The sequence below is a fragment of the Dendropsophus ebraccatus genome, chromosome 3 (assembly GCF_027789765.1).
Source record: "Dendropsophus ebraccatus isolate aDenEbr1 chromosome 3, aDenEbr1.pat, whole genome shotgun sequence".
Lineage (NCBI taxonomy): Eukaryota > Metazoa > Chordata > Amphibia > Anura > Hylidae > Dendropsophus > Dendropsophus ebraccatus.
Genome location: NC_091456.1, coordinates 184,697,209 through 184,710,704, shown reverse-complemented (window position 1 = coordinate 184,710,704; position 13,496 = coordinate 184,697,209). Strand labels below are relative to the sequence as shown.

General features: G+C 43.6%; 1 protein-coding gene across 1 annotated transcript in view; it reads left to right on the top strand.

The window, feature by feature from the left end:
- Positions 1-10,144, top strand: part of LOC138786585 (uncharacterized) — a 33,512-nt gene extending 23,368 nt beyond the window's left edge. Inside the window, exons 7-9 of the mRNA XM_069963570.1 lie at positions 927-6,229; positions 8,501-8,654; positions 9,864-10,144. Of these exons, the coding sequence (XP_069819671.1) occupies positions 927-6,229; positions 8,501-8,654; positions 9,864-9,971 (5,565 nt within the window). The 3' untranslated portion in view covers positions 9,972-10,144. The remainder of the gene's footprint in view (positions 1-926; positions 6,230-8,500; positions 8,655-9,863) is intronic.
- Positions 10,145-13,496: the final 3,352 nt, after the last annotated feature.

Here is a 13,496-nt window from a genome sequence, read left to right as displayed (position 1 = left end):
GCTGCGGAGAGCTCCGCCGCGGAATTGCGCCGTGTTTACTTAGTGTGAACCGGCCCTAAGGCTAGGTTCACACTGCGTTATTGCAGTCCGTTTAACGTATTAATTTTATGGGGAAAAAACTGATGCAAAAACAGATGCATTTATGTGCTATCCATTTAGATCCATTTTTCCATTGACTTCCAATAATTAAAAAAAAAAAAAGATAGTTTTTTATAGCGCACACAAAAATTGGTTTGACCACGTTTTTTCTGTATGTTAAAAGTAACTAATTACAAATGGATACATTGACCGGATTGAAAAAACGCAGTGTGAACCCAGCCTAAGGTCTTCGTACATGCTCCAAATGTTACTTAAAGGACCAATATGTCAACTATTTGTGTAGCATCTACAGTATCTCACAAAATTAAGTTCACCCCTCTCATTTTTGTAACTTATTAGTGATATCTTTTCATGGGACAACACTGAAGATACAACGCTGCGATACAATGTACAGTAGTCAGTGTACACCTTGTGTAACAGTGTAAATTTGGTATTCCTTAAAATAACCCAATACACAACCAATAACGTCCAATAGTATTCCTCCATATTTATTGGGAACATGGGGGATACTCACACCCCATTAATGATTTGTAAAATGGACTTAAAGACATCGGTGAAGATTTATCAAACATGGTGTAAAGTGAAACTGGCTCAGTTGCCCCTAGCAACCAATCAGATTCCACCTTTCATTTTCCAAAGAGTCTGTGTGGCATAAAAAAAAGGAATCTGATTGGTTGCTAGGGGCAACTGAGCCAGTTTTACTTTACACCATGTTTGATAAATCTCCCCCATCGTGTTGAATTTAAACGGTTGCACAAATATTTCTTCATCTGACCTGATGTATTCATACATACATAATTCTCTCATTATTTTATTTCTTTTTACAGGTTGCTGAAGTAAAGGAGAAATTCATAAATCTCTTAAGAGATTATAACATTGAAGAGCATGAAGAAATGCAGTCCAGGAGTTTATTGGAGAGAATGATGGTTTTCCAGTATAAATTGGCATCTGACTATGCAGAATTACACAACATACACATCCAGGCCTTCCAGAATTTAGATCAGATTTTTGGTTTTGAGACTCTCTCTTTAACAGAAAACTTTCTAATTCTGAAAGCTATGGCAAATGTAATCATGAATAATTCACCAACTGATGAAATGTTTGACTCTATGGAGGAGAAGACCTTTTTCCTAATTCAAACTATTGCCAAGCTTTACGAAGACAGCAAAACCGCCATTGAGGGCATTTTAATGAACATCTTACAAAGCTTCTCCGATTCCTGTAAGAAACATATGGCACTTATCCTATACAATAACATATGGAACCCAACTGAGGCTCTTAAATTCTATCTCACCGTCTCTAACCATGGAACGTCTATGACTGAAGTCGAGAAAATTCTACATCAAGTTACTACTTATCACATAGAGGGGAAAACAGCAATCGAAGCTCTGAAGCAAAATGATCCCGTCCAGGTTTTGAACCATGAAATAAAAAAGGAAGAAGATAAAGATGTGAAAGCAATTATAAAGGAAATGAGACAATTTGGGCATTCTGAACATGTTCTTAATTTTCTTGAGGCAGTTTTAGAGAAACTCACGTCGGAGCTCCCTAATCACAAGTTAGAAGACCTAGACGAGCGAATGAAAGAAGACGTAATAAAAATGATCAAGGAGTTTGATGTGACAAATCCTAGTGTGGAAAATATGGTCAAGATCTTGACAATATTAGCAGTAGCGGTGGAGGACATTACAAGGGAACCTTCTTCAGATCCAACAAGGAAAGCAAGTGGTTACTTTCCTAGGGCTACTCAGTTTGCTTCTATCTTGACTTTGCTGCTATCAGAATCCCCTGACAGTAAGGGATGTCTTTTGGAAATTGGCACTGGGGAAGGAAAATCTTGTATAGTGGCAGTGTTTGCCATAATACAAGTGCTTAGAGGTAAAACAGTTGATGTCATTACCAGCAACCCAATATTGGCTCGTCGTGACCAAGAAGAATGGAGTCAATTGTATGTAAAATTTGATGTCACATCCAGTGTTATCCCTCCTCCACTTCAAATGGAAGAAACTAATGCCAAAGATAGAGATAATACAACAATTAATGCTTACAATGCATCCATCGTATATGGAACGGTAGAAAACTTTGCTGCAGATATCTTAAGACAGGAATTTGAGAAGACAACTACAAGAGGTCAACGTAAGTTTGATATTGCTGTTGTGGATGAAGTGGATTATATGACTTTAGACAATGGAGCGCAAATTACTTTCCTGTCTCATGAAACCATTGGTATGAGACACTTGGACCAGTTACTGACTGCAATCTGGGCTCGGGTTTGCATGTGCCAGAGAATTGAAATGGAAAAAACTGCAGACATAGTTTGGGCCACAAGAATACAGTATTTTCATAAACTGGCAACAGATGCAATATTTGGGCAAAACACATCTAGGGAGTTTAGTGCCACGTGTATACTTACATGTGCCTTAGAACTGCGTCTAATAGATGAAAAAGATTTATGGGAAGTCACAGGTCATTCACCATCAGAAATTAATACTGACAACCTCGACAATACTCAGTTAGAAAAGTTATTGACTAAATTTGGCCCACAACAACAAAAAGTTCTGCTGACAGCACTTGCAAAATGTATGGACAATTTGGTACAATTTAAGTTTTATGTGCTCAAAGATGGGAAAGCTTTGTTTATCGAGAGTAGCTGTGAAGCCGAAACTTCCATCAGTATCCTCCTTATGGAACATGGACAGGCTTGCTTTCTTATACCTGAAAAAGAGCTTATAGATATAACAGTGGAAGAAATCTCTTCCATTGTTAAATATTCTGATGAATACAACCCCATGACCATGATAGAAAATAGAGATGAAAATGTCATTCTACTGCCAAAACATTTGATGGCATTTACAAAGAATCGACTGCCTGTCTTTGTTGAAAACGCTCTGAGGGCCATAGTAATGGAAAAAAGAAGACATTACACAATTGACAGCAGACACAATGAAAGTTCTCCTGAACATCACTGTATAATTCCAATTGATTTCAAATCCACTGGTGTGCTGGAAAAAAACAAACGCTGGGGAGATGGCCTTCAGCAGTTCCTGGAGCTAAAACACCAGTTAGCCTTATCTCCATTATCTAGCGTGACCAACTTCATGTCCAACTTTCATTTCTTTCAAAGATTTATTAGTGGGTCTGGAATATATGGGGTATCGGGAACATTGGGGGAAAAAGTTGACTTTGACTTTTTGAAGAAACATTACAAAACATCCAGTTACCTTATGCCCACTCATCGCTACACTAAAAAACTGGAGCTGCCAGTTATTCAAGTGAAAGGAGGTAGGGAGCGTTGGCTCCAAGAGGTATGTAAGTGTGTAAAGGACGTAACTACTGGTGGACAATCAGCTCTAGTAGTTTGTGAGGATGTAAAAACTGCAGATGAGCTTCAGAAAAAGTTGTTGGAACTAAAGGCAGTATCAGACCCAAACAAAATTACTCTATACACCAGAAGTGATAAACACAACATAGAAAAGAAAACCTTTGGATCAGGGGATATTATATTGGCTACCAACCTAGGAGGCAGAGGAACAGATGTTAAGGTTACTAAAGAAGTAAACCAGAATGGAGGACTGAGTGTAATACTTACCCATTTTCCAGCCAATAGAAGAGTTGAAAAACAAATTTTTGGCCGAACATCTCGGAAAGGGAATCCTGGCGTAGTACAAATGATAATAAATCAAAAAGACCTAGCTCAAGCATACCATGGAAAACCAATGGAAGAAATGAGGAAAATAAGGGAATGCTATGAAAAAAGACAAATCGAAGGCATGGAAAAAGAAGAGCTTGTAGAAGTTCAAATCCGTCAAGAACTTTTCAGTCTCTTCTGCAAACACTTAGAGGATTTCCATTCAATGTACACTGAGGATGAAAGAAATGCTTTCCAGAGAAGTCAAGATCTATGTGACCTGGCAAAAATAATTGATAACTGTACAATGTTAGATTACCAGCCAGGCCTCAATGCCCTAAAAGAAACCTGGGCCTTATGGCTTGCAATGCATGATGAAGACATTGATAACCAGAAAGACTTAGAAGACCTGAGAACAGATCTCAAGCAAGTTCTGGAAGAGAGAAAGCAGCAGCTATCCATTGCAGTAAGTCAAAATTTCTATGACTACATTAAAGTAGCCATGGACCGCACTCACCTGCATATGAATGACAGCAGCCGTGACTTTGAAGCTTTAAAATACTGGAGAAAAGTAGAAGAGGTTGATTCTGTGTTCAAAGCCATTTCCCTCTACAATCAAGCATTCATCACAATCAATTTGGAAGGAAATGATTACAAAAATAAAGCTATTGACTTGCTGACTAAAGCAAAGAAGGCCATGGAAATTTATGTCTCCGAAATCAGCAACACCAATGTATTTGGAAGTTTTACTCAAAAAACTAAATATGTCCCTCACCACCAGGAGACAAATTTTACGTTGCAGATAAATACACGGATGAATTTACTTAACTCCTGGAAGAACTACATTGAGAGATCACTTGAGAAACTACATGACTTACAGTCCAAAAACAAAGATGCAATAACCGAAGCATCGAGTATCTTCACACTAGCCGATTCTGAAAATCACGGAAAAGTAGCAACAGATGAGATGTCTCTTTTCTATGAGTATGGGATGTCCTTCGTGTTTGAGGTGAAAGAGAAGCCAAAATTTTGCCTTGATGCCCTAATTGTCTTCTTAATGGGCGTTTTGCAACTTTTTGCTGGCATTTTGATTTGTGTTCTATCCTGGGGGACAGCAAGTAGCATTGGACTGGCTTTTATATCAGAAGGTATCGGAGATATGACAGAAGGAATAGTTGGTATGGTGAAAGGGACTTTTGATTGGGCACAATGGGCGATTTCCAAATCTGTGAGTATTGGAATATCCCTTGTGACAGCCGGGATCACTTATATAATGAAAGCAGCTAAAGTGGCAACAAAAGTTGCAGAAAATGTTCTAACGGGTACAGACATGTTCCTATCGCACTTAAAGGGTGTTATCGATTCACATGCAACTATTCAGAAAGAAGAAACACCAACCTCTTCTGCTACCACAAACTCTGTAATTTCATCGATACAAGGATTTGGCTCCAAAGCAGCCTCGAAAAGTATTGTAATCCAGAGTGCCAAAATCACTGCAGCTGAGATGAATAAGCACCGTGTTACTGATGCCTTGAAATATCAATCAGGTCTTACAGCAGAGGGGGCGATGCACCAAGTCCTGGGAGAGATATTCTTAAATAGAACCGTCAGCTACCTGGAGCCCAATGAAACACTCAGGACATTTCTTCTAAAGATGATTGTATTGAATTCCGTACCAAAATCTACTTTAACAGTCGAATTTCCTGAAAACTACAAGATTAGGGAATCTAATAAGGAACTTCTAAAAGAAAAACTAGTCAGTTCAGTCCAATTAGGATTCACAGGTGAGGTCAAACAAAAGATTGATGACATGTACCTAAAAAGTCTGAGAGATGCTGCAGACAACATGGCGAAGCTACTAGTAGCCGAGGACATTGAAGATTTTGTTCTAAAGAACAGGAGAGAAATAGAAGATATTTTAGGAGCTATCCCTATTAATTCATTGATTGATGAGGTCATAGTTCCACAAGTTACTAGTTCTGATATCACAGATTACAAGCAGGATAGACGTAGCCTCTTCCCAGATGTGATACAAGTTACCAATGAGATGCATCGTTTAATAATCAACCGCATATCTCTACAACTTACCTATCATTCAATGAGCAAATTCCTATTCTTCCTAAGAAAAAGATGGGAAATTGACTATGTCAGAGAACCTACTAAGAAGCTGAGGGAGACAGCAGCAGTCTGGTTCGATAAGACACCAAATGTGAATTTTAATATCAGCCAAAAAACGGCCAATAAAAGTATCCAAGAAGATGTAGAAAAAATCTTGCCCAAAGAGCCAAGTCAAGAGGACATAGATCTATATATGAAGAGATTGATGGAAGGCAGCTGCCATAACACAGAGCTGGAGCTCAACATTCTCACCAAAAGTGACCTGATAGAGGGAAGAGGTATTAGACTGAGCTTGTATCGAATGGATGAAAAGATAATATCCACAGATTTATACCCAGGGAAAGATCCATCGGCTGAGTTTGTCGACCTTCAAGTCAAGAAGAGGTAACATTTTTATTCTTCTTTCAGACTTATGTTTTTATGCTTTCAAAGGGGGATTTTTCAAATCAACTGGTGTCAGAAAGTTGCATAGATTTTTATTTTACTTCTGTTTAAAAATCTCAGGTCTTTCAGTACTTATCAGCTGCTGTATGTGTGGTGTCCCACTATTCAGTGCTTTAGGCACCTGTTGCAAAGTTCTCACTCCAGGTTAAAAGTGGTCATGAGGTATTCTACAGTTTCGCCACTAGGAGTCAGTATCTTTTATATGCCTGTGTTCTTAAATGCACAGCTGAAGTCAGTATTGGGTTAATGTTATTGTTGTACCATGTGGTTTGTGCTAACCAATATGAGGTGCTTTCCCTTTCTCTGCTGATCCCTGCTCTCTACACCCTCCCCCCTTGTAGGAGAATTTAGTTAGCGTTGTGTGTTAGGAAGTCATTTCAGTTACTTCAGTCTAGACAAAGTGTGTGTATAGATGCAGACCTACAGTTCTTTGTCTACTACCACTATGTTCAGTATGCAGTGCTAAGAACTTTAAAGGGTGAGTATTCAAAGAACACCCTAACCCACACAGAGAACATGTCTAAAAAGATCAGGGCAGTATCCTGAGTACAAGAGGAACTAGGATAGGACAAAGCTACCATAGAGAAGGTCTACGTATCCTATCTCGTAGAGCAGGTAACTGGGACACCCCTGGACACTTAGCTAGGTCCAGATAACCATGGCTGGGGCTTGTAGTACCCTAACAGGACAGGTAGCTCGACACTGTAGGGCAGAAGATGGTCAGACCAATGTCTAAACACAACTACAGGTAAACTTCTCACTATAAAGTATCCCTTCAAGTACAGAGTACAAAACTACATTGGGTTGGGGCTCCTCTGACAAACTCCTCTCCTCTACTCTTCAAGCACCACTACAATGACCTCTCATCTATTCTACTTCTCAAGCACCTCCTTAAGCACAACAGGTTCAAGTACTAAGAGTCTGTCAAAGATTCATCTATTCTGCAAAAGTGTATTGTATTGTTGAAGAACATGACAGTAAAGCTGTTCTATTTTTTACATCACTGGGACTCTGATTCTGTATGGACCAGCACCCATACACACAAACCGCACCCCTTGGGTTATTTTTGCCCTTTCTGTGGGTGGCAGTACCGATAGTCCAGGTGGGTCAGTTGCCACTCAGGACTACTGTGACAAGGGCCCAAGGGACCACGTTACCGACCATCTTGGGGACACAAACCGGCCATCTACAAACAGGTACAAACATCACACCTGTATGCTGAACTAGCACTGGCGTAACGACAACCACCATCACTAGCCGTACACCACAGAATTGGCATCACGGTTAGCTCAACTACTGGCCGAGTGCCACATATGTTCACATATGTATTTTTTTCCAGTCCAACACACTGCTCTCTGCTGCCACCTCTGTCCATGTCAGGAACTGTCCAGAGCAGTATGAAATTTCTATCAAAAACCTCTCCTGCTCTGGACAGTTCCTAACATGGACAGAGGTGGCAGCAGAGAGCACTGTGTCAGACTGGAAAGAATACACTACTTCCTGCAGGACATACAGCAGCAGATACGTACTGGAAGTCTTGAGATTTTTAAATAGAAGTCATTTACAAATCTATATAACTTTCTTGTACTAGTTGATTTGAAAAAAAAAATCATATATAATGTATATATCCCACTAAAGTACCCCTTTATGTGTACGCCTACTTTTAACATTTTATGGGTTAAATCTATTTAAATAGTATTTCTTTATCTTGCACTAATCCTTTGTAGCATCCTGTATCATTCCAGAGCTGTAGCCATATGCCCTTGGATTTACACTCCCCATCAGATAGTGGACTTGTATGCGATTGTATGTCATTGCAGCTTGTATGTGATTGTGTATTTGTCATCTAACATACGAAGTCTCATGGCAATCTGCAAACTGGTCAATTGTCAGTGAAGTTATGAGATAGGGTGTATACATTAATGAAGAAAACAAAAGTAGCACATGATTTATATGGCACATGGCACCATCGTACAATGTTTTTGTACAATTGCATCAGAATGCCGATAAACTATGTCCATTAATGGTGAAAAGGAGCCTAAAATGTGCACAAAGAAGGTCAATGTTTAAATATACAGTGAATCTATTAATGAAATATATGGCCTGTAAGTCTCCATTAATATTTAGTCCCCATATTAAACTAAGAAAAGTCTGATAGACCGTTACTATCCAGGGACCACATCGATAATCTCTAATCTCATTGTCTTTCAGCTTCCAGTCAGGGAACTTTCTGTGGAAACTCATGGATCCCAATTCAGTCTTTAGTGAAGACAATCAAGGAATGAGAGGACTGTATAATTCCATATCACAAGCAATTGGAGGAAAGATGGAGAGTGATGCCATTCAGTCAGCAATACAAACAGAGGTAACTGAGCGGCCTATCTTCATAGTCTGACACAGTCACGTTTTACCATTCACCTCTCTACTAGTAACTATGTTTGAAGTAGCAGAATAGCCATCTATGTAATGAAAATAGACAGACTCTACAGCAAAAAATAAATAAATAAAATTGTGTAATGATTTATATAACAAGTCCTGATTTCAGTGGAATCTTTATGTAGGGATAGTTCTCAAGTAGTATCTGCAGACAGAAAGAGTTGGAGTACATTGATAGTTTTTGGGCCAAATTTAACCCCAGTTCATGAAGCCCTAATCTTAAAGGGTCTGGCTAACAAAATTGTTTAGTATACAGTATTAGTAAATGTAGGCACTGCTCCTCCTTGTGTACTTCGCAATGCTGATATTGGGCACCCCTCCTTTAGGCTGTGCCAGCCTGGTATACTAAATGGTGAGTTTGTCCATAAGATGGCCGAGAATGGAGGAACATGTGACCATGCCCCACCCTCTGTGTCCTTCACTGAGCCTGTAAATGCCTATAGAGGACCCTGGGGGGAGGGGCATGGTAACATGATCCTCCATCATGTCGGCCATCTTATAGACAGAATCACCATTCAGTATACAGACCAGGGTGGCACAGCCTGGAGGAGGGACGCCTCAGTTTAGCTCTCTGAGATACACAGGGATCTGCTTACTAATACTGTACACTACACAGTTTTACTATAAAGTAGCCAACCCCTTTAAGAATACTTGAAGAATACGCTTACTTCCTATTTATTTCGGGATACAGAATTCCCATAATAAGTGGAACCCATGAAGACTTTGTCTGGCACTGACCAGGTAATAAGCCACAGCTGGTGTGTGCCCCTATATTAGTCCAGCGTGTTTGTCCACCATATCAGACGTTGGTCTTAATAAATCCCCATCTATTTTATCTAGTACTCTGTGTGTGTGTGTGTGAACATTTCAAAAATTGCTCTAAACCTTTCATATATATATATATATATATATATATATATATATATATATATATATATGATTTTTAGAGCCTAAGTCCACTCTAGTAGCTGCCTATGGTAATAAGCATTATAGATGTGTTCTGCAGTCTGTTCTACATTATGATACAGACCAGCCATGTGTCTTCCCCTCCATCATATCTATGTATAGAGTCATCTACTTTGGTGATTTATAACTTTGTTTGTACCAATAATTAAAGTGTCTTTTTATGTTTCTGTAGCTGCAGAAGAACTTAGATCAATACTTGCCGCAACTGAAGAGACATCTCCAAAGAGAGAAGTGGATAGACATGGCCGCGAGATACAGCAAACAAGAAGCAAATCAGTAGAATGGCCAACCCGATTGTCATTAGTAGTCAACAGAAGTATATTTAAGATTATTAATTATGACGATTGAGAGTGATTATATATGATGAACCTTGATGATGATGATGATGATTATTAATTATAATAAATGATGAACAATGATGAATATAATACATATTTTACTGCTGTAGTGAAAACAGGGGCATAGGTAGATCAGTACACATACTTTGCACCTTCACGCTATGTTCACGCTACGTAAAAGTACGGCCGTTGTTGCCGATGGCAACAACGGCCGTACTTTTACCGCGGTGGAACAATGCCTGTTGTTCTATGGGATGCCGGCCGGAGCGTACACACATCGTGTGCGCTCCGGCCGGGATCCCATACGCCGCCACAAACAACTGACATGTCAGTTTTCTGCGGCCAGAATTAAGTGAATTCCGGCCGCAGAAAGACCTGTCAGTTAACGGCCGCTCGCTTCACTGTGTGCTATGGGAAGCTCTGATGCGGGCGCGGCCGAAAGATCTGGGGCCGAAAGATCATCTTTAGTACCGGCCGAGATGATCCGGCCAGAGACCGGCCGTTCCGTGACCCGGCCGGGGTCACGGAACGGCCGGTCTAATACGTAGTGTGAATATAGCCGTAGTCTGTATTTTTTCTCTGTAGTTCTCTGTAGTTTTAAAGCCAACAACTCCAAAAACTTTTATCTTGGTCTTTATCTTGGCTCGCCAGCCACCAGGCGCTACAGACATCTACAGTGTGCTTACAGAGCTACAGGGGTCTGAAAAAGTTCAGGGTTCTGTCCAAAACGTCATAAAGTAGCCTTACCTGTTTTCTCAATTCTATGCAATTTCACCATTGGTCTGGCTGGATCATGTTATTTGAAACACTGGAATAAACTGTTGTTCACCTGCATCTAATTTTTGTGCCGTGTTTTCCTGTCGTTAGTCGATTGGGATTGAGGAATCTCTAACAGCTGTCAACAAGCTTGAAGTTTGGGTGATAGCAGTACGATTTATGATATACAGTAGTCATGTGATGTTACAGACTTAACATTAGTGGCGGTTTATAATAAGGGCGTTTTGGGCGGCCGCCCGGGGCCCGCGGCTCCGGTGGGGCCTATGCCCAGTGCTGTCGCCATATCCATGCTGTCATCTGACTGGGCCCTCACTTACCCAGTCAGATGACAGCGTCAGTTTACAGGCGCTCCCCCTAGAATAGCAGAGTCTCCCGCCCCTTCCCGCCCGCATCTGTCCTCTCCCCGTCCACTACCGCCCAATCCCCGCCCCCCGCACGCACGCACTCATGTCCACCCCAGCGGCGCCATCCCCCAATCAGGCGGTCCCTGCGGCCTGTGCGCCCTCCTCCTCCTCCACGTATGTGCCGGATCCAGCCCGTCACCCCCAGAAGTCCTCCGGTAGCCCCTGTCACCCCCAGCAGCCACTGTCACCCCCAGCTGCCCCTGTCACCCCCAGCAGTCACCCAATCACCCCCAGCAGTCCCACAGTCACCCCCAGCAGTCCCCCAGTCACCCCCAGCAGTCCCCCAATCACCCCCAGCAGTCACCCCCAGTACCCCGTCACCCCCAGCAATCACCCAGCCACCCTCAGTAGCCCCTGTCACCCCCAGCAGCCACTGTCACCCCCAGCAGTCCCCCTGTCACCCCCAGAAGTCCCCCAGTCACCCCCAGTACCCCCTGTCACCCCCAGCAGTCCCCCAGTCACCCCCAGTACCCCCTGTCACCCCCAGCAGTCCCCCAGTCACCCCCAGTACCCCGTCACCCCCAGCAGTCCCCCAGTCACCCCCAGCAGTCCCGCAGTACCCCCTGTCACCCCCAGCAGTCACCCCTGTCACCCCCAGCAGTCCCCCAGTCACCCCCAGTACCCCTTGTCACCCCCAGTACTCCCTGTCACCCCCAGCAGTCCCCCAGTACCCCGTGTCACCCCCAGCAGTGCCCCAGTCACCCCCAGCAGCCCGTCATCCCAGCTGTCCCACTGTCACCCCCAGCAGCCCGTCACCCCAGATGTCCCCTGTCCCCCCCAGCTGTCCCCCTGTCCCCCCAGTAGCCCCTGTCACCTCCAGTAGTCCCCTAGTAACCCCCAGCAGTCCCCCAGTCACTCCCAGCTGTCCCTGTCACCCCCAGCAGCCCCTGTCACCCACAGTCACCCCAGCTGTCCCTATGTCCCCCCCAGCTGTCCCCCCCAGTAGCCCCTGTCACCTCCAGTAGTCCCCTAGTAATCCCCAGCAGTCCCCCAGTCACTCACAGCTGTCCCCCTGTCACCCCCAGCAGCCCCCGTCACCCACAGTCACCCCAGCTGTCCCCCATGTCCCCCCCCAGCTGCCCCCTGTCCCCCCCAGTAGCCCCTGTCACCTCCAGTAGTCCCCTAGTAACCCCAGCAGTCCCCTAGTAACCCCCAGCAGTCCCCCAGTCACCCCCAGCTGTCCCCTAGTCACTCCCAGCTGTCCCCCAGTCACTCCCAGCAGTCCCCTAGTTACCCCCCAGCAGCCACCCGCAGCAGTTCCCCAGTCACCCGCAGCAGTTCCCCAGTCAGCCCCAGCAGTCCCCCTGTCAGCCCCAGTCACCCAGCTGTCCCCCTGTCACCCCCAGCTGTCCCCCAGTCATCTCCAGATGTCCCCCAGCTGCCTCCAGCTGTTTCCCCTGCCCCAGTCATCCCAGTTGGTCCCCCTGCCACTCCCAACTAACCCTCGCCGCTGTCACCTCCAGCTGTCCCCCCCCCCCCCAGCAGCCCCAGTCACCCCCAGCTGGCCAAGTCACCTGCCCCAGTCACTCCCAGCTGCCCCCCTGCAGACAAGTTGTGGTCAGAGAAATCTTCATGGTGGCCGTGCCAAATGAAGAAGAAAGCGAAAAGTGAGCTACTGCAATCAGAGAAGACATCACCTGTAAGTCATTAGTAACTGCACTGTAATAACTTCTGTAGTGTGCAGAGCCTTTGTACCGTTGGGGTCTAAATGGTACAGTGTATGGTTTGTGCTAGTGTACTGACACAGCCTTGCAGTTGGTATAGTACACTAGCGGGAACTGTTAAACTGCCTAGAAGATCCCAACATCATAATTGATCCTGATGCTGGGAGCTCCCTGGTCCGGTCCATAGAACACCGTCCGTGTATGGATGAAACTCTACAGACATGTGAATGACCCCTTAGTCACTATGTGGTGGTAATGGTGGTGGTCACGGTGAGGTGTTAATATTCTTTTCTTATACACAGGTATTATTCATGATGGGGGGGACAGCCCGGGGCCCAGGGTACATTTAATCTGCCACTGCTTAACATGGAGATTCAAATTGAATTCAAAAACAACAATAATGTTTTGTTTGATATTTAAGATCAAACATCAAGACTATGATCTGAAGACGATGATCTAGTTTTGTATGGTATTTGAGACCAAACATGGTGTGTCATCCGGAAACTGAAGTCCCACATGATTTTCGAGATCAAACATTAATATTGGGATTAGAAGCCAACGTTGGCGCCTCGTGATATTCAAAACCAAACACCCAAACTTGTCGGGAACTTAAAGCCAACAA